The sequence below is a fragment of the Nyctibius grandis genome, chromosome 11 (genome assembly GCF_013368605.1).
Source record: "Nyctibius grandis isolate bNycGra1 chromosome 11, bNycGra1.pri, whole genome shotgun sequence".
NCBI lineage: Eukaryota > Metazoa > Chordata > Aves > Nyctibiiformes > Nyctibiidae > Nyctibius > Nyctibius grandis.
The window spans coordinates 1,556,739-1,577,284 of NC_090668.1; the positions used below are offsets into that span (position 1 = coordinate 1,556,739).

At 43.3% G+C, this 20,546-nt stretch overlaps 2 protein-coding genes across 2 annotated transcripts; both read right to left on the reverse strand.

Annotated features, from left to right (window-relative positions):
• Window positions 1-800: 800 nt before the first annotated feature.
• On the reverse strand, window positions 801-4,822 carry HOXC10 (homeobox C10). Its single transcript, XM_068410668.1, has 2 exons — window positions 4,039-4,822; window positions 801-1,078 (listed from the first exon to the last, which is right to left on the reverse strand). Exons 1-2 carry the CDS (start codon window positions 4,820-4,822, stop codon window positions 801-803), a joined length of 1,062 nt encoding a protein of 353 aa, XP_068266769.1.
• Window positions 4,823-16,019: 11,197 nt separating this feature from the next.
• Window positions 16,020-18,220, reverse strand: HOXC11 (homeobox C11). The gene is made up of 2 exons (XM_068410664.1): window positions 17,545-18,220; window positions 16,020-16,252 (listed from the first exon to the last, which is right to left on the reverse strand). Exons 1-2 carry the CDS (start codon window positions 18,218-18,220, stop codon window positions 16,020-16,022), a joined length of 909 nt encoding a protein of 302 aa, XP_068266765.1.
• Between the last annotated feature and the right edge of the window lie 2,326 nt (window positions 18,221-20,546).

Sequence of the window (20,546 nt, forward strand, 5' to 3'; positions counted from 1 at the left end):
AAAGGATGAGTCCTGAGGAAAAAAAAGCTACACAGGGGGAAAAAAAAAAAGTGCTTCTAAAAAAATAAAAAAAAATACACTTTCAAGAACCCACTTGTACACGGTTCTATGAAATTTATTTTGTTCCATAAAGGAAGATACATGCAAAGTATAACACATACAGAATATATTTAAATAACACAGCCACGAGAAATGGACTTTTTCATAATAAGATACCAATACTGCTTTATTTTTTAATTATTTTTTTTTTTTTGTCTTAAATATATGGTAGACAGTATCACTTCATTGGAAGAAACTGCATAACTACAGGATGTGAGCGTGTTCCCACTGCAACTTTAATTTACAGACACTTATATGAAATCCATCTTTTAGTCATTTTTATTATACAATAGGCAGACTACACTAGAATATGAAAAGCAAACTTTTGGACGCATCTATTACCCTAAACATAAAATGCATAGAGAAAGGTCCTTCTGGTTTGTGCTGCACGTAAATAACTTAAACATTTTATAAGGTGGTTTTTAGCAACCATCTCCATCTTTATTTTACATAGAAACACGGATGCAATATATATCCTCATGCTCATACCGCTGCATCGTCTCTCTACAAACTGTAAATACCCAAATCACTTGAAGTCCTTTAATTTTTTTTGCATACGCATTGCTTTTACACCCAGGAGGGCAAAAAAAAATTAAAATAAAATAAAATAACCCCCCAAACTGCACAAGGTGGGGCTTTTTCCTCCCCTCTCTCTCTCTCTCTCTCCCCTCTCCCTCGCCTGCACAGGGGCTGGAGCAACCTCAAGTGAAATTAAAATTCGAAGTCAGTTCACGGATTCGGTTCTCTCTGTTCATTTTCTTGAGTTTCATCCTGCGGTTTTGAAACCAGATTTTGACTTGTCTGTCTGTCAGGTTAATGCTCTTACTAATCTCCAGGCGGCGCTCACGGGTCAAGTACATATTGAACAAGAATTCCTTCTCCAGCTCCAGCGTCTGGTGCTTGGTGTAAGGACACCTTTTCTTTCTTCCGCTCTTTGCTGTCAGCCAATTTCCTGTAGTGTTTTCTGCCTTTATATCCTCTGTTAAAAATAACAGCGTTACATAAGTATCCGGGGAATGGGAAAGAGAACTTACCCGATTGCATCATTTGGCAAAGCAGCTTCTTTGGCAAAAAAAAAAATTAAAAATATATATATTTTTTCTTTCTTTTAAATTTGTAAATGAGAAGTCAACTTGCCTCTGGGGGAAAAAAAAAGAGAGCCGAGATGACTTGCTCTTGGCGGGTTTTAGGGAGGAAAGAGCAGGTTTGGAAGAGGTAAGGGGGGGGTGGTTTAAGCCATTCGGTGCCTGAGAGTAAATTGGTGGTAGCAGCGCGCACCTCCACCTCTCAGCCGCGCAAAGAAACCGCGGGGGCTGAAGGATATTACGGTATGAATTTATTCTGGCTTCACTAGGCTGGGTGGAGGGGCTTAAAACACCACAAATTAAAAATAAACTAGGACCAACAATGGGACTTTCGGAGTCCTCCGTAGCTCTCCCCAAGTCACCCTTTGCCACCCCAAAAAACCCCTATAATTTATCTGAGCTTCAAAATGAACCGCAGAGGCTGAAATATTTGCCTAAAGACTTGTTATTTTGGGGGAAAGAAATCTATTTTCCCTCGTCCTGGAGATCCCCCGAGCAGCCTTTCCGTCAAGTGTCTTTTCCGTGAGCCGGGGTTGTATGAAATAGCTTTGCCTTTATGAGCTGTGTGGGCACATATAGGTAAATTCGGAGGTAATTGTAATCCCATATACACTCTCCTCACTCTCCACACTCGTCTAGATAGGCACACATACACTTTGCAAAGGCAAACGTATTTCACGCGGACATAAATAAACACAGCAAATACTTGGGCTTTGAATTTGGTCATGAGAAAATCCTGGCACCAGCAGCCGGCCAAGATTTCTGCCTAAAGCGTAAGAAAAAGCAAAGCGGATCCTGCGATTGTAGCAACTGCGTTCGCGAAATTCAAATTAAAAAAAAAATGGGTTTAGCCAAAGGCACCTTCAAAATTCGCTGGTGTGACATAGACCCACTTTGGCGTTTGCAGAAAACCTTTAATGGCACCAATCCTCTTGGAAACACTATCACCCCCCTCAAATGCTTAAATTATAGGAGAAAGGTGTCTTACCTTCTGCACGAATATAAATTCGGGTTCGACATAAACGAAAAGTGAAGCTATAAAAGATTTTTAAGGAAGCAACAGAAATGGAAGCAAACAAAATCCGCCCCAGATTGGATCTGACCATCTGAAAACACTGCAAACAACACGAAATGCCTTTGAAAACGCACAAAAAATGTGGGAAACCACGTCTTTCTCCACGCACCCATTTTAAATTTAACATCTGAAGCGCAAGAAAACCTTGATCTGCATTTATTTAATTCTTTATTTCCGCCCCAGTTACACATCCAACGCAATATAATCTTTCTTTCGGGTTAACTCCCACCAAAACCTCTCTTGGCGTGGACGTCGAAGGCGCTTTGTGCAGATAAGTTTGCAGGGGTTTTGATAACCTTGACTTTGCTTTTTTTTTGTGTGTGTGTAATTGTAACTCAACTGTCAGATAATATCATTTCCCTTTGGGTGTGGAATGGTAAAAAAAAAAGATAATAAAGAAAAAAAGGAAAAAAGAAAAAAGTAAAAAAGAAATAAAGGAAAAAAAATAAAGGAAAGAAGAAATGAAGATAAATAATAATAATAAATAAGTGTTTCTGGGCTCTGCTTTTTAAAAGGCCGATTTTGGAGGGTGGGGGAACGCCAGAGGACAGGTTTTGCTGGTGCCCCAGACCCGAGACGTGTGTGCATGGGGGTCCCCACACGACCCACCCGCATGCAGCCCCGCACGCACACACACCGCCGCAGACCCCAGCCGTCCTGCTGCTGCCGGAGCCCTAATTATAGCCCAGCTCCTGAGACACGGCGGATATTTTAATCCACATACCACAGGCAAACCATGAAACCCGTTGCTTAGATCTCAGCAGTATTTTTCTACCAACTTTTGAGGGAAATTCAATCCATCCCTTCACATGATTCCCACTTATTGACCTGCAAGAAGCCTCTGCATCCACCTAGCTTCAACTCAGGAGAGGAACAGACCCGAATATTCACACACACAACGATTTCAAGCCATATGCAATCCCTACAGTGAAAATAAAATGTCTTCAAATGAAAGCCTCTTTTCAGACAATCCCAAACTTAAAACATCTGCTCAACACACAGAAACAGTTTTTGCCTTCGCAAACAAGAGCTCAATTCGCCAGGAAAAAAAAAAAAAAAAAAAGCAGCTTTTTTCCCTCTCTCAGTCTCCCAACGAGCTTCCAAGCCACGAAATGAGCCACACTGCACAACTCCAGCCTGAGATGTTTGTCACTGCAAATTGGACTCTATGCATTTTCCTTTTTTTTTTACCCCACTTTAACACCGAGCGAAGCCAAAGACCACAGTTGCGCTTGGCACACGGAAATAAAGCATTTGCACAGACAGCGATATGAAGGGGGAAAAAAAAATCAGGGTTCATCTGCCTTAAAAACCCACAAAACCCTCCCAAAGCAATGCCCCCCCCTCCAGACAAACCAACCCCAAGCCTCTGCGATTTCAGAGTAAAGCCACCTCATCTTATCACATTCTGCAGCGTTGATTGCAAGGACCAATATTTTTTTTCCATAAATACATGCACAGCAAATTTCCTCCATATAAACAGCGAGAGGACGAGTTCTTAAATAGCTCTCTGCTCCTTTTTCTCCACTCTACTATATATATTAAAAAAAAAAAAAAGCCATAACACAAACCCAAAACCAGCCCAACATTTCTAGGAAGAACATTTTTTTTTTCCCCAAAAGCCAGCAACAATACAGAACATTATTGTGCCAATTTCTGGAGGAGAAGTTGGCAGGGCAGAGAGCACATTCCTGCATATTCGCATTACTCTTGCTCTTATTAGCTATGGATGATTACTAATTGCTGAAATTAGCTACTGGTAATGAATGATTCCCTTACCTTTTGCTTCATTGTCAGAATTGTCAGTGCTGGTGTCAGTGTTTTTGATCAGCTCTTTCTCTGCTTCCGAAGGACTTATTTTGGGTGCTGGGGCGCTTTTTTCTGTTTTAATTTCGTTCGTGGATGTGTTCTGAGTATTATCTGTTTTTGTGTTTTCGGGGAAACTCACTTTAGGCACCGGGGGCGGCGGAGGAGGTGGAGGAGGTGGTGGTGCTGGTTCCAGATGCTCATTCCTTGGGTTCAGGCTCGCCCTGGATTCAAAACTTGCCTCAAACTCATTTGGATTGCTGCAGTTTGACGTCTTCTCCATGGAGGGGTAACCTTGGCTTGCTCGGTAGTAGCTAGGAACGGGGACTTCATGGTCATTTAGGCAAGACTCAGGCATTTGGTTGGGGTAGAGGGCTGTCTCTGTGGCATTTTTTGCCCTTTTATCAGCGTTATACATACAGCAAACATTCTCTTCCTTGACATTGGTTGGGAAGGAGCAGGATGGGAGCTGTCTTGCAACAGGTTGCTCGATCCTGTACGTATTTTTGGGGTCACACCAAGTGTCTAGCTGCGAAAGGTAAGATGGATAGGTGCTGAGAGACAAGGTAGCGTTATTCACCTCGTCCCTTTTGGAAAGAGACGGGATAATTCCACAGTTCCTCATGACTCCGCAGCTGAAATCGTTCCCAGGCTGCATGTACATCCCTTGGCTGGAGGAATAATTCTCCCCTCTACAGGTACCGGCCAACGAGTCCATCAAAAACGAGTTAGAAGTCACATTGTTGGGACATGACATTTTCAGAGAGGGTTTTTAAGGAGGAATACTCCAGCCAGGGGCTGACATCTTTTTTTTAGGGGGAAAAAATATCAAGCACCATAATTATCCACGCATCCCTCTCCCCCCCTCCACCCCCCCACGTGATGCCCAGGCCAATGAGGATTGAAAATGGCCTTGATGATTCAGACGGGGACGACGTCACGGGGGTCAAGTTGGCAGGACCGGGAGCGTCACCGTGGAGCAACAGCGACATCTGCCAGCACCGGGCCGGGACCTCCGCGCCGAACAAAGGCAGAGCCCCGCCGCCCCGCTCCCTGCCCGCCCGCTTGTTTACCAACGGAGCCACGCGTGGAACAGGGGCAAAGGAAAGGAGAGGGGGGGAAAAATACAATTAAAAAAAAATCTAAAAATTGGGGAAAAAATTGGCAAAAAAAAAAAAATTTAAAAAAAAGAAAAAAAATCAATTTTTTTAATATAGACCCAGCGCGTAAAATTTAAATTAAAAAAACTCACCCCCCTCTACCCCACCCCTTTTTCCTTTCCTTCTCCAAATTGTCTTTTTGCCCCCCAAAGCCAACTGAGATTTTTAATTGTTGCCTCCCAACCACTGACAGCCCCCCTTCGCCTTCCTCCACTCGGCTGCGCCTTCCTCCCCCTCCCCAACAAGGGCGAGCTCCTCTGGGCTCAGCCGGCTGCTGCTTTGCTTCTTCTTGGCGTTGTTTTTATGCTTATTAAAATTATTTGGGTTTTTTTTTGGGGGGGGACGGGGCTGGATGGGGTTTGGGGGTGTGGTGGGGTGATGCGCTCGGCGCCGCTTTGTTTTTTGCTGTTTCGAGAGAGATGTGGGAAGAAAAGGGGGTGGAAAAATTGGGGAATAATTCAGAGACCCTTCAGCCAGGCGTTTCCCCGAAACCCCGAAACTCCTTACAGGAGGTTGGATATTTCCCAAGCAGCTTTTTTTAATGAAGAAAAAGACGATGAAAACCTAGTTTTGCTTTATTTTTCCTTCTTTTTTTGGTTTGTTTTCCACGCAGCAAAGCAGCTTCGCCTTCTGACTCTGCGAAGACAGCTTTTTTTAATTATCTACTTTCATTCCCGAACTGTCTGAAGTTTCTGGGCTAAAATGGCACGTGTGGTGTTGTGCGAGGGAGAGAGAAAAAAAATTCTTCGTGGTGAGAAAAAAAGGGTCGAATTTGTGCAAAGGGAGCGACTTTCAGATGGTGAAGTGCAAGAGTGCGGTGGTGTGGTGGGTTTTCTCCCCTCCCGTCTGTCTGTCTGTCTGTCTCTGTCTCTGCTCCCTCTTTTTCTCCGGGAAATATCTACTGGGTGGCAGAAAAAATATATCCAACCGAGGACTCACTAAATATCACGCAGAAGGCTTTGCAAACTGAAACTTTCCCCATTTGGTCGGATTTTATTTGATTTTAATTTGTTTTCCTGGGGTGATTTCACGTGGAAAGTTACTTTTCTCTCCAATATTTCCTCTCTCCTCTTTCGTGGCGCAATTCGCTGCGATGGCAGCTCAAGTTATTGTTTTCTTTTAAATTTTAAATCTCCGAGCAAGATTTGATGCCTTAAATACGATGGGGTTTAAACCTTCGTGGTTATCGTGCCCTCCCCCTCAACTTTATTTTCTTTATTATTTCCTAAATCGCGTAGTAATTAAGCTCTATAGGGTTTTGTTCATAATTTTCCAGGCGTTTTGCAGTGCTGGTGGGTGAACTCTGATTTTAGGTGACGCTGCGGATTAGGGCAATGGCGAATAACTAAATAAAAAGGGAGATAGCCCGGAATTTCAAGATCATTACGATTAGAATGAGACGGGTTCAGAGTCACTTTCAAGGGAAACAAAAAGAAAACGCCACCTTTCATTTAAAAAAAAAGGGGGGGGGGCAAGAAAAAGAAGGAACAAAAAGAAAAGAAGGGTAAAAAAGAAGAAGGAGGGGGGGAAAGAAAGGGAGCAAAATCGTGGGGGAAAAAAAAAAGTACGTTGGAGCAGAGAAAGTGGAACTTGACCGTTTGGGGTGATTTGTAACGGTTTAGAGCAAAGTCCTGCTTAAATATTCTCACGTCTGCAAACCTGTTTTCCCAAAGATTTTCAAAAGCAGGGCAGTAAAATTCCCCTCGACTTAACTTTCAAGAGCCTTGCGGCTCTTCTCTCCGCATCAAGCGAGACAAGTTTCAATATCTTAGGCCGAAAAAGCCTAAAAGTGCATAATCCTATTTCGTGTGCCCCCTTCTCCAGCCCAGCAAAAGCTTTCGTAGGCTTCAGACGCCATTTGGTTCCCCTGGAAAGCTATTTGCGACTTTATTGCCTCTATTTGTGTTATCTGCATAGGTCTTTTTAAAACTGTTTGATAGAAATCGTTCAGTTTTATGATATCCAACGAAAATTCCACGTAATATTTATAAGCAAAGAATAAAACTTTAGTATGGGAGCCAATATTTTCTCATTTATAGGTGATGAAATTAAAGACCAATGCAATTTTGTATTATATTGCGCTTTTTTTTCCCCCCTGGTTTGATTTTTTCCCCCTACTCTTCTACTTTATTTTTGCAGCTGATGTGGTTGGCCAATAATTTATGCTGCCCAGTCAAACAGTTACACATGTGCATTTTTTGGGACACCAAAATTTGACCTCATAGTTTCCTGTATTGTCTGCCTAAAGATTAAATATGTTTGCCTGATATTTTTTTTTCGCCCTGTATTCTGGTGTGTGCTTTTGTCGAAGGAGATATGAAGGAGTTGCATGGAGCACATCAAACGTGACATTAAAATAATCCGAATTTGCTTCTCCGCAGAACCAGGCACTTCGTAAGAGCAAACCTCCCCTTTCAGGTTGCTGGAAAGAGGAAAAAAACGGGGCTGGAAACTTCATCTTTTATGAATGTGTAAACGTTGTGAGTATAAAATAAAGATTTACACCGTTCACAAGCGTTTTCTTCACCAGTTTTTGCCAGCACAAGGTACCGATGCAAATGTTTGAAGGGTTTCAAGCCTGTTTCGCGAGTTGCTGATCAGCATCTTCAGGAGCAAAGGGGGCTGAGTAAATATAAAATCATATTGTTCATAAAGATATTACCTGGGTATGTCTCGAAACTTCACCGTGATGGGATTTCTGGCCATGGAAAAAGAAAGTTGGCGTTAGGAAGCGGCATAAAGGCGTCTCCAGGAGACCGAATATTGTTTAAAGTTAAAAATAATTAGAAGTATGATAAACATGGGTCATTAATGGAAAGAGAAATAAAATTCATCAGCCTAAGTGGAACCCCCGTTGGGAAAAATGCTTTACTCTAATTACAGAAAATAAATACGAACAAATGCTATTAAAACTTAAAAGGAGCGAGTCTACCCGTGGTAAGGACTTTAATAACCTACTTTGAATTTTACACACTTTTAGGGGAACCATTTACCCATCCGACGTTCATCCCCCGTCGCCGCCGAGCTGCCACCCCCACGCCTTGCCACCCCCCTGGGCTCAGCCTGGTCTTTTTGGGCCACTTCAGGGCTTTTTACCCAATGAACTCTAAGGCAAAGAAAAAAAAAAAAAAAAAGTGGGGTTTTGCCCTTCTTTTCACGACTCTTGTTCTTCTCCTGTGAGGGGGGGATGCGCGGAGCGGGTTGTCCCCGCGTCCTCCCATTGTCCCCAGCGCCACAAACAGAGCAATTGCCCTAAAACGTCCCCAAATCAGGGCTGGGGATGCCAGGGAAGCGGTGGACCCTGTTAGGCAGGGACTAAGGGATGAGGTGGGGGGGAAGAAAAGATGCCAGAACCCCCCTCTTCTGCCCGTCACCCCGAGGAGTATATAAATGTCTACAATGTCCAAGACAAAGCATCTCTCAGACTTCCCCGGAATATTTTACCTGTCCCCTTTTCAATCTAATTATTTAACCGTGAGTTATGTGTAGAAAGTGCTTCTTATGCCCATTGTATTTTTGACCAAGTTTTCTTACGTTTTTATGACAAACATTCATTTTCGCTTCGAGGAAGTATTTGGTAGCAACACTTTAATGATTACCTTAAATTTGTATTTCTGCCCGGTATTATGCCCTATGTTGTAGCGGAAATAATTCTGATTTATGACAAAGTACACTGGAGTACAATAACAGCGATGCAAAAATAAAACCCACGCCTTTATATGTTGGCTTAGAAACTGTAAACTATCACCACAAGAAATCTATCAAACTTTACAATCCCTCTTACCCTGCTTCCTTCTTTCTGAGTAACTTAAGTCAAAGAATTATGGAATGATATTATGTTCCTTGAGGTGGTATTGAAAACTGTGTTCAAGCTTTTCTACCCCCAACATAGCACCCATGTAGGGGATGGAGTTTGGACCCTTTTCCTTTCCCTTTGATCACGAAGGCGAAATTTGGAAAGTGTAATTCATATATAAGCAAGAGCAGGCGGGGTGACAGAGCACAACGATGTGACACGGGGATTTTGGAGGAGTTTATTCAGTGCTGAAATGTTTCCTTTAATTTTCCAACCGCGTTAACAAACTTAAATATTGCCCCCCTTCCCCCCGCAAAAAGAAAAAAAAAAAAAAAAAAGGAGAATTATTTCTAGCAGAGGTGAGAAATCCGGGTGGGAGCTCTGGAAATGTGGATTATTGCACGTTTGGAAAATTAAAGGTGGATTTTTTTTGGTCTGGGAAATGCTGGTGGCTGCGCTGCGGTTTTTAAGCTGCAAAATACCGAAGTGGTTGATGGCGATGTGGATTTTGGAGAGCCCCTTTTATAAAGTTAAGAAAAAAGGAAAAGTGGAGTTGAAAGAGGCGAAGAGTAACGATGAAAGGTAAAAATGGAAAACAATGAAGGACGTGCTAAAATGTGGCTCTGCCCTGCAAGCGAAGGGCAAACCTCCGAGAATTGTTATTTTTCACACATGACGATAGGAAAATGATTTCTTTCAAACTTTGTTAAAACGCTGATAATTTAAGAGGCGTCTTTGAAGAGGCAAGGCCGGTCTGCTGAGCGCTCCCAAAGACCCATCAGTGTTTCAATTACAATTATAACAGAATATGGAGAGCACCGCGAGGACGGGCGGGCAACACTCCGGGTTCTCCTCGAGAAAGAAGCAATCGGGGGAAAAAAAAAATCAGAATAAATACAAATTTCACACCTATACCATGGAAATAAGCTGGAGACAGCGGAGCTAAAGCCTGACCTTTTTATTTTGCTGCATTTGCCTAAATTTGAGCATCTCATCTTCCAAACGCAGACACCGCCGAAGAGGTGGAGAGTACGGAGAAACAGATGTGCAGGGAGAGAATTTTATTTAAAAAACACTGTAATTCTCCTTTTTTAAATTTTTTTAAATATTTCTTCCCATACCTGCAGTCCTCACCCTGAGAAACAACCTCGCGTATCTCCCGCTTTCTTAATCCCAAGCCCTTCGCCAACCCCAAAGAGTTTCGGTTATTTTAACTCTCATTTATACAGGCACATACGGTTTATATCAAGCACATCTTTAAAGCAGAGGACTGCAGATTTTTCTTGAGCATGTATCACTTAATTCAAAGCGAGGAATTAGGCCGCTTTTGAACAATTAAAACGAACGAATTTACTTTGCTACTTGTAGCACATAAACAATTGTAATGTTTACATTAAGTCTTTCCCCCCTCCTTTTTTTTTTTCCCCCAAAATTAATAAAGTTTTTTATGAGCTCCATCAGCAATATGCTCCAGATAAAAAAAAAAAAAAGAAAAAGCAGCCTTATGAGGTTGCAAACCACATTCTCGTGGTTTCATGTTGTAATTTAGAAGTTATCAAAAGCAGCGGAACGTGCTTCCCTCTCACATGTGCTGTGCATCCCTCTAGCCCCCGACTTTAGGAAAGGCAGATAAGCCAGGCCTTAATCAGCCGCCATTTTGGGGCAAAATAATATAAGTCATATTTTTAATATAGTCCCAGAGAGCAGAGGGGCAGCGCAGCTTTGAGCTCCCCCCCCTCCACCGCATCTCCCTTTTTGGGGGGCTATTTATTTTTAGGGGGCTATTTATTTGAGGGGTGGGCTATTTATTTATGGAGGTCTCTTTATTTTTTGAGGTCTATTTTGGGGGGTATCTTTCTTTTCAGAGATCTATTTATTTTGAGGAGTCTATTTATTTTTGGAGTTCCATTTATTTTGGGGCAATCTGTTTATTTTTAGGGAGCTATTTATATTTTTTCGGAGGGGGGGGGTGTGTTTAAAACCTAAAGCAGCAGTTTGCAAACGCTTTGCCTCAAATCCGCAATTCCTTCCCCAAAGTTTGATCCCTCTCCCCCCTTCCTTCCTTTCCCCTCCCTCCTCCTTTTGCCGGTGGCTTTCCAATATTTCAGCAGCAAATCCGCCGCCGGTCCCCCTTCGGCAGAGCGGTGCTTCAGGAGAACCGATTTAATCGCCTTTTGCCCAAGTTATGGGCCATCAGGGTCCTTGGGAGAGGGCTCCAGGACTTGGGGATTGCCGCCTGCTTGCCTCTGCCCATCCTTGCCTCTCCTTCGGGACCAACTATTGCTCCTATAAAAGTTCCTCGTACCCAAATAAATGAATTCACCCCAGGATCCACAGGCGAGGATTAGCTCAATTGATGGTCGATTCGAGTCCACTTGCCAAAACCACTGGGTTGTTTTTTTTTTTTCCTTTTCCTTCTTCGCTTTTGCGACATCCCAGCTGCGGCCAAGTTGCAAAACCAACGTCAAACCGACGTGAGGAAAAGTGGAAATGGTGAAAAGGGCGGATTTCCCCGCCCGGCTATTGTGGGCCGCTCTCGCTGAGTTGTGCAGCTCAAGTTGGTTATTTACGTGCCACCACCAAGGAGGTTTCGCCTTATCACACCGTCAAGTTGACGTGCTCCTGCTCTGGCACCTTCGGGAGAGGCGGCGTGGGGTCTTGGGTGGGAGTGGGTGCGAGTGGGTGCGTGTGCGTGGGGGTGAGCAGCCCCGTCCAACACCACGAAAATCTCTGGACATTTAATCCAGCATTTGCAGCTTTCACAGATCCCCCCTCCCCAGACACGCTTCTTTTTTTTTGTCTTCTTTATTTTTTCCTTTTTCCTTTCCCCCTTTTTTTCTTTTTCCTTTTTTAATTTCTTTTACTTTCCCCCTTTATTTTTTCATTTATTTTATTTTTCCTTTTTTCTTTCCTTTTTTCTTTTTTCTTTCATTTTTTCTTCCCTTTTTTTCATTGTTTCTTTCATTTTTTCTTCCCTTTTTTCATTGTTTCTTCCCTTTTTTCCTTTCTTCTCTTTCCTTTTTCTTTTTTCAAAAATGGAATTAATTCCCTTTGTATAGAAGCCAACATAAGTGAACATTATTATCCCGCAAGAAGCCAATTAGAAGCCGGGGCCCCCCCTCGCCTCCTTCCCTCTCTGCAATATTTCACAACAAAGTCACCCAGAGCTGCTTCCAATATGTTGTGTATGAAATCCAGGGAGCAATAGGAAACAGGTTGGGTTGGTGTGTTTGTACGTCACATGGAAAGGGCCTTCGTAATTAGTCTGGGTGTCATTAACGTAGAGCACAGAGCGAGCTCCCCAGCCTATGAGGGAGGTTTTATTGTGATGGACATCTGAGGTAGGAATAAAGTTGATGGAAAAGCCTAAATGCGTGTTGGGAATTAAAAAAAAAAAAAAAGAGGGGGGAAAAAAAAAGAGGAAAAACTTGTAAAACTTTTACGCCAAACAAAGTTATAAAAACTTTTCATGCGTTAAGATATCAAAAGGTTTATAACAATAATAAAGAGTGTGCGCCGCGTGTATTAAACCTGCTTCGAAACGCATTAAACGCTGCGCGGCTGAGTTAAATATTAAGCATCATAAACGCCACGCGGGGTTCAAAATTAGAGTTTGGGCTTGGGTTTAGTTTTGTTTTTTTTTTCGGGGAAATAATGTGGGGGTCTCCCCACACCGAGCCACCCCCCCCCGGCTCCCTGGAGGCGGGGCGGCCGGGGAGCCGCGACCCTCTCTGATTCCGCTTTATTACAAAAGGGTTAAAGGTGATGGACTTGACTTTATTGAAGTTCAAAGACATCATATATTCACATTTTTCTTCCTGTGGGTCTCACTCCCACCCCTGCATCCCCCGGCCCGCCTCGGAAAACCCCTCGCCGTGGTAATTTGGGGATTTCTGCTGTTAAATGGGAGCCGGCCCCCAAAAATCCCAGCGCCGGACCCTCCCCTCGCCCCGCCGCATATGTCACCCACCATATAGGTGCACGCACACTGGGCTGGCGAGCTACATATGTCTCAACCCTGTTCTGCTTGTCCGCTCCCCCATTGTGGTACCCAAAGCATCTTCAGTGACCCCCCCTCTCCCCGTCCTCCACCAGCCCCTTCTCCCCCCTCCCTCCCCAGAACATTAACAGCCCTTTTCCTACATGGCACTGATGCTTAATGCTGCTGTAAACTCCCACATGGTCTATAAACTTGGATTTTACAACTAGCATTCCATTTTAGCTCGGGAAAACTTTGAACTAGGCCTACAGTTTCATTGTGCTGCAGTTGAACTGGAGCCTTGGAAAAGGGGAGGGGGGTGAAAGGGAGGGAAGGGGAGAGAGAAGAAGGAAAAAAAAATAAATTCCCTGGGCAAGACTCCCTTATTTGTTTACTATTTACTGCGGAAGTCTTTTCCTTTAGCCAGACGGGGTAATTAAGAAAAATTAAGCTGTTTAGTGCTGCAGTCTTTATTACAATGTCTAGACTAGCCGCTTTTGTCCGGACAGCCGCTGCTGTTACGGAGCATTAACTGCCGCTTCTGACCTCCCGATATTCACCTTATTGCACCTCTCTTTAGTTTTCCTAACCTTGGGAAGGTTTGGCAAACACTCGTTAAAGAAAGGTGCTTTTTTTTTTTAATGTCTTTTTTTTTTTTTCGGTGGAGGAGAAGCCCCCTCCCCGGGCTGGTCCCGGCGTGCAGCTACATCTGCCAGGAAGATGGCTCCTAGCTTCATCTTGTCTATTTTACTTTGCAGCCCGCAAAAAAAAAGAAGAAAAAGAAAAAAATCCCCTCCTTTACGCCTAGTTTATTCAATGTAAAGCTTAGGAGAGACTTTAGGCCGGGGACAAGCGTCCTTTCAGCCCGTGGGCTTTGCAAAAATAAATATAAGAAAATAAAGAAGCGTTTTGCCATCCACCGAGCCCCTTTTTTTTCTTCCCTTTCCCACTCTTTTAATGAGAAACATGCCTCCGAACATCCTTTCAAGATCATATCGTGGTGTAACCAGGGCGGGTTTATCACGAAAGCTTGAAGTTGGTTTGCATTTAATTGCGCGGGGGGGTGCGGAGGGGTGTTTGGATGGGTGCAAACGAAGAGCATATTTGCGGGTTTATCATTTTTTTTCCCCTACCGTTGTCAAATAAAATCAGAAGACACCATCAAAGGGGTTTTCATTCAACAGGGTTGTATTTAAAAGCAAGTATGAGAATTTTACAAGAACACGCTCGGTGGATGGGAGTATAATGGGCTGGTTCTTGGCTGATGGGGGTTTTATTCCCCCCTTCTTTGTCCCCCCCCTCCCTCGTCCATATACACAATCCCATCCCTCCACATCAGAAAGCAGGAGAGCATCCAGATTGGAAACCTCAAACATAAACATACCCCCCCCCAAAAAAAAATTCCCCTTCTGAATTATATTTACACAAAATACATGCACCGCGTCACCAACGGCATCTTCGGGATGTCTTTGTCCTCGAAAACGTCGTGTTGCTTTCGGACACTGCGAGAAAAAAGTCATTGTGCAAAGAGGGAAGGGGGGAAAAAAAAAAAAAAAATCACTTTTATGCCCTGTGCCTGGGAGTTGAACTTGTTTTCCTTAAGCAGGAATTTAAGGACTTGACTTTGCATTTGTGCTTTGTAGGTATAAGGTATCCTTGACTTATGGAAATGCAGCTCGTTTCTCGGTGTAATTAGAGTTTCATTCCTTTTTTTTTTTTTTTTTTAAGAAGGCTAATATCTTGTTCTCCTGAAAATGCAAAAAAAAGATTAACTACAACCGGAAAACAGCGAAAGGCATCTGGAGCCAAATTCAGAGGAGGATTACTGGGCCAAGAAAAATCCTATAAATTTCAGTTCGCTGCTGAATACAATGAACTCCACACCAACCGTGTGCTCCAAGGTGGAGGGTTCGGATTAATACCAGTCCTATTAGAGCAGATTGCAGCGAGTCCCATGAATATGGATGATGATATTTCTGATATGCATTCAGGTATTTAAACTCCTATAGAAGAAACCCACACCACAATGACCGCAAAGAGGCTTTTAAGAGGGGAAATTCTAATAAAATGGTCAAATAAAATCATAATGTAGAACAGCTTGCAATGTCTTTATTTGACACAGAATTTCACAGAGTATCCCAGGGACTCACTTTACATACACAAAGATATTTTTTTTGTTAAGTATTATTTTTTCAGGATTTTTTTTCTCTCTTGTTGTTCTTCGTCTCCCATTTCCAGGAAAAAAAAAAAAAAAAAAGCACTACGAAATTTATTTACAAACCATTTCAGCGACAGTTATTGCAAACGTGTTTTCTCCTGGATTTCCCCCCATTCCGACTCCAAATGTAGAAATGATGCTGCAGAGAATATATATATGGATATATACGCACACCCTCCCATATATATATATGCATATATATATATTTTTAGATAGAAAGGGTGGACGGAGGAGGTGGAAATAATGATCTTCCTTAGAACACGGATGAGCGGGGTGGGTGTGAATGTGCACACACACACACACATAGAAGGACACACATGGTTATGTGTGCATTCTCGCACACACACACACTCACACACACACACACTCACCCCAGATGAAGTGATTTGATCCTACAGGGAGACTTTGGCCGCTCTTGTGATAACACAGCTGCATACTGAAATCACCGTGGGAGGAACACACAGCACTGCGATTTATTCAACTGGACAGGGTGCCTAAATAATAATAACAATAAAAATTAAAAAAATAATAATAATTAAAAAAAAAAGGGAATCCCAACCTGTTCAGGGATTTAAAAAAAAATTTAAATAAAATGTTCATGGAATCCAAGTCCTTGAAGCAGGAACTGAAAGAAAATCTCACTCCTTTTGTTACTCAGCACTGTCCCAGACATACAAATATAAGTAACGAAAAGGCTTAAACTTTGAGGTTGCTTTGTCGACTCAAAGGGCAAACCCCTGCTCGAACTGCTCCTCCTCAATACACAAACACTTCACCAGCAGAGGGGATTGCAAAAGATGTTCACAACAACGGATTTCCAGAGAAATACTGCAGGCGGTCTCTGCTTAGTTTTTTTTCTTTCATTCTTCTGTTCTGAAACCAAATTTTAACCTGTCGGTCAGTGAGATTTAACATCCTAGACAACTGGAGCCTTTTTTCTTTGTTTATATAGACATTGAAGAAAAATTCTCTCTCTAGCTCTCTGATCTGGAATTTCGAATAGGGACACCTCTTCTTCCTCGTCCTGGGAGCACCTTAAAAGAACCAGAAGGCAGGGTAAATATCCTAAGGAAATGCAAGACACAGACTCATCTTCACAGCTGACCAGATAGATAGGGGCAGCTTAATAACTCCAGTTATTAATGCGGGGGGAGATATCCTTCAGCACTTCGCCTATTGTTAGGAGTAGCAGAGGTGAGGTTACACAGGGTCTTAAGGACCGTGGTGTAATTATTTTCCCCACTGCACAGGGCTTAACGCAGGCACATACAGACATTTTCGGTGCAGATAGGTTATTTTTTGAAATAAAGAACAGCCTGAGACTGAAGGCAGCAGGCTGCTGGAGCAGGGCTGGGGGGAAAAAAAACCCACCCAAAGCACGCTCAGCTGCAAATCTGTTATCTGTATAGAACCAGCATGAGCAAGGTTGGAATTAGAGGAACTAGATATTATGTTCCGCATAAGTTTTTCATTAACTCCAGTCCTCGCCACACACGCAAAAAGGAATCAAAGTAAAAGGGAACTTAGCATCTGAGCTGCAAAAGGGGACTTGCATCACGAAAGCAAATAGGAAAACAAACCAGCCCTCCCCTCTTCCCAAAAGAGCCCCTCGCTGAACGCTAACTTGCAAAGTTGCCTGGATTCAGCCTTTAAAAAAGCTCCTCTAAGACTGCCTAGAAAATGTGAGTGCATGCAAAAAAAAAAACAAACCAAAACCACCCCCAAAAAACCCAGAAGACCCAAGCGAACAACCACATAAGTAAAAGCCCTTCCTGACAAAAGCTGGACGCTCCACTAGGCTTGGGGGAGAATAAATGCCACTTTAAACAGAAAAGTCGAAGAAAATGCTCAGCTTTGCCTGCAAATTCGGCAGATTTCCCCCTTCGCTCTGCACCCCCACCAAGAGAAAAGACTCAACATACAGTTTTAATTTAAAAAAAAAAAAAAGCCCCAAACATTTTGCATGCATCTTAATGCCTAAAAGAAAACACAGGCAGCTAAAGTAGTGTTCTGCCCAATTGCCTTTTACCCTCAGCAACCCGGGACCAAATCCTTTTAAAATGCTCATGTAAGTTCATGATCAAAGTTAATATTTGTCACGATGGTGTGCTTTTAAAATTTCACAGACTCTAAGATACTGTGTCTGCGCCTAACATCTCCATTTTTTTCAAAGAGCTTTTCCCATCGTAAAAATTCTTCTCGTTGGAAGAAAGAGCTTTGTAGGTTATAATAAAATCCTTTGAATGCTTATAAAACTCCACATAAAATTTGACCGACAAAACACACGGGCTAGTCCCTTAACCTTTCCATTTACTGCTCTACCTACTCGAATTGCTGCTTTTGCTTCCTTCCTTGGTGACAGAAGAGGACGAGGCTGAAGACCCTGGGTTTGTGTTTTCCTCCTCATCTTCCGGGTCTATACCTTGCTCTCCGCGGGATGACAGTGCGTGGGGTTGGGACTCTGCCTCCACTTTGCCCTCACCCTTCTGCAAGCAGGGCTCCGTCGGATTTTCCGCCCCGCAATAGGCATTTTCGAAGAACCGGTCGAAACCTTGGGGCAAGACAGTGTTTTTGTTCATGCTGGTGTAGAATCCCGTCGATGCCGGGTGGTTGGAGCTGGGGTGGTGGTGGCTGTACACGCTCTCGTTTTTCATTAGCATTTCGGTCATGGTGGAAGGCGGGATGCACTCTCTATGCATCAGATCTTCTGCGGAATAACACGAGGCGTAATTGCTTCGGTGGTGCCATTTACTTGAGGGGTCTAGACCATAGGAGACCTCTCGCACGGGCTGCACTTGCGAGAGGTTGGTGGAGTAAGGGTAGGAGATTTGGCGAGAGGGGGCCTGTGGCAAGAAAGATGACACAGTTGAAAATTCAGGGACGTAATAGGTACAGCTGGGGAGGTAGAGATTAGAAGCGCAACCTGCCCTTTCTCCAAACTCAGCGCTCCTCTCCTTACGCGACTGGGAGCAGAAGTTGCCCAGGTTCACCGAGTTAAACATCTTTCTCCTTTTCTGGCTCCTATAGCTAGATGTTTTGGATCCGATGTGCGGAGGGGAAAAAATTTGGGAAGGCGAGATGACGCGCTATCCGTCTTAGTCGCTCCGGAGGACACGTGATCCAAAGTAGATATTGTCATATATCAGTTTGGAGCACTTAGATGCGTAGGAGTGGTTCACTTAGGTAAGATCTCAGAGGTTCAAACGATTGGTTTGCAAACACCGCAGAAACATTATGAAAATCAATCGCAGATTTGTATTCATTTTCCTGAAGGCACACCCCTCGGCAGCACAAGTACAAGGGGCGGCTTGTGAAGTTGCTGCTTTTTTTTTTTTTTTCTTTCCCCTTGCCTTTTTTTTTTTTTTTTCCCCTTCCTCTCCTTCCTATTTGGATTCTGCTCGCTGCTTTTCAGCAGGGTTTGGAGATGGGGTGGGGGCGATTTGGGTTGGGGAGGTGGCGGGAGGGGGGAGAGAGGGAGGGTCTTAGGGAGCTCGAACGGTGTTTTTCCTCCCTTTTTTTTTAATATTTTAATTACGCTGATGAAGATAATTGATTATTCTGGCTATTTCTATCCTTAGAAATGTTCCTGAATAGACTTTAGGTAGCTCAATAAAATCGCTGGAGATGCAGAAGTAAGTTTTCCAACATTTCTCCAAACCTTGCTGCAGGCGGGAGTGCCCAGCTCTTCCTCCAGCCGGGCTGCTAAATTATAAGTAAATCTCTATCTCTCTCTCTATCTGTGAGCGAGGGGGGGTTGCTGCTAATTAACAAGCTTCTAACATACGCTAATTATGTTGATCTCTATGTGCACATCAACTATACATCAAGCAAGTTGGCATGCTTTATGGAGAATATACCATTTAAGCAATGACAGCGTGCGGGGGATCGCGTGAAGTTTCCAACTTTAAAGTTAAAGCAGGCCTGGCTTAATGACTTTCGATATCGAATTAGTGATATATCAAGGAACAGAGCAAATGAATTAAGTCAGTGGCTAATAAATATTCGAAAACCTCCTTTAATGTTTGGTTAAATATTTATTACGTAAGAGTGGCATATTGAATATTTAATGCAATTGTTTATTGTCAATCAATGAATGTACTTTCAGCAATACTCTCATCATTTATTCTTCCAGCTGAATTAAAAAAGATATTCTTATTAAAGTCATTTGTCTTCTATCTCGGGCACCGGGAGCCCCAGCTTTCGCTGTCCTTCTGCATTTTCACACTGGGATACCGAAGTGCTGCCAGATATTTTCCGAGTTTTGCAAATAATTATTTAAAATTATATGAGAAAAAAAATCTCTTCTGCAAACCCTCTGGAAAGGTGCACCTGAAGGACGCGTAACTTCCGCGGTACCCGGCTCCGAGGGGTATCCCACTGCCTTTAAATAGTCTTGAAGGAACAAAATTGCCTGCAACAATTGGGCGTGAATCGGGTTTTCACCTGGATTAGAAATCATCTGCTTGAGGTGGAAAATATTCCTCTGCCGAGCAGGGGTGGCTGCTTTCATCTAGATATGAAAATATTGCAGCGCATCCTCCCCCTCTTTTTATCCTGTTCTTTACACGATGCCACTTAGGCATTTTTTCCCCTTCAATTATCCCTTTTTAAACGCCCAGTAAAAGGAAGAATAAATGAAAATATTGAATTGTCCACACATAAACCCGAACTAAACTCCATCATGGGATCAGTTTGGTGGTGGGTTGAATACTCCGACCAAAATTAACGCACCAGGAGAGAGTGAGATGCTTTTCTAGAGAGGATCTTGTCAAATCGACTTGCAGGAAACTCACCCAGCAAGAAGGAAAAAAGGCAAATCTCAGTCTCAGGAGCAGAAAAAGCCTCGACGGCTGCTGTGTTTTCGCTTTGCTCTCCGAAAAAACAATGCATAAACTCACCCGAAAATAACCAATTCACCAAAAAGGAGCATCAGAGGGTTCCCAGCCCTGCTCGGGGATGTCCCCCTTCGTGCTTAGCATCCCTGGGAAGCTCCTTTTTCACTTGGCTCCTCTCTATTTGATTTTATTTAATTTGCTAGCACTCAACCTGCTGTTTGCTTTTTAACCAAGGGGGTTTGCTGAATTCCTAGGCGAGATGGCGAAATTGGGAGGAAAACGCACCTCCAGCAACGGGGCGAGGTTGCAGCCTCTGCAAAAATTATAAATATCGTGCGATTCTGCAGCAATGCAAGGGGGGAAAAAAGGGAAAAAAGTTGATTTTCATGGAAGAAAACAGCCTCGCAAGTCCGTACCTTGCAGCCGAGCAGAGACCAAAGGATTTCAAGATGCCCGAGCAAAAAATACAGTGGATATTTCAGTAGAGCTTTCC

Coding starts and splice junctions, on each gene's coding strand:
- HOXC10 (XM_068410668.1), bottom strand. CDS start 4,822: ATGTCATGTCCCAACAATGTGACTTCTAACTCGTTTTTGATGGACTCG. Junction 1,079..4,038: donor TTCTGACAATGAAGCAAAAG/GTAAGGGAATCA, acceptor TATTTTTAACAG/AGGATATAAAGGCAGAAAAC.
- HOXC11 (XM_068410664.1), bottom strand. CDS start 18,220: ATGTTTAACTCGGTGAACCTGGGCAACTTCTGCTCCCAGTCGCGTAAG. Junction 16,253..17,544: donor AAGCAAAAGCAGCAATTCGA/GTAGGTAGAGCA, acceptor GGTTCTTTTAAG/GTGCTCCCAGGACGAGGAAG.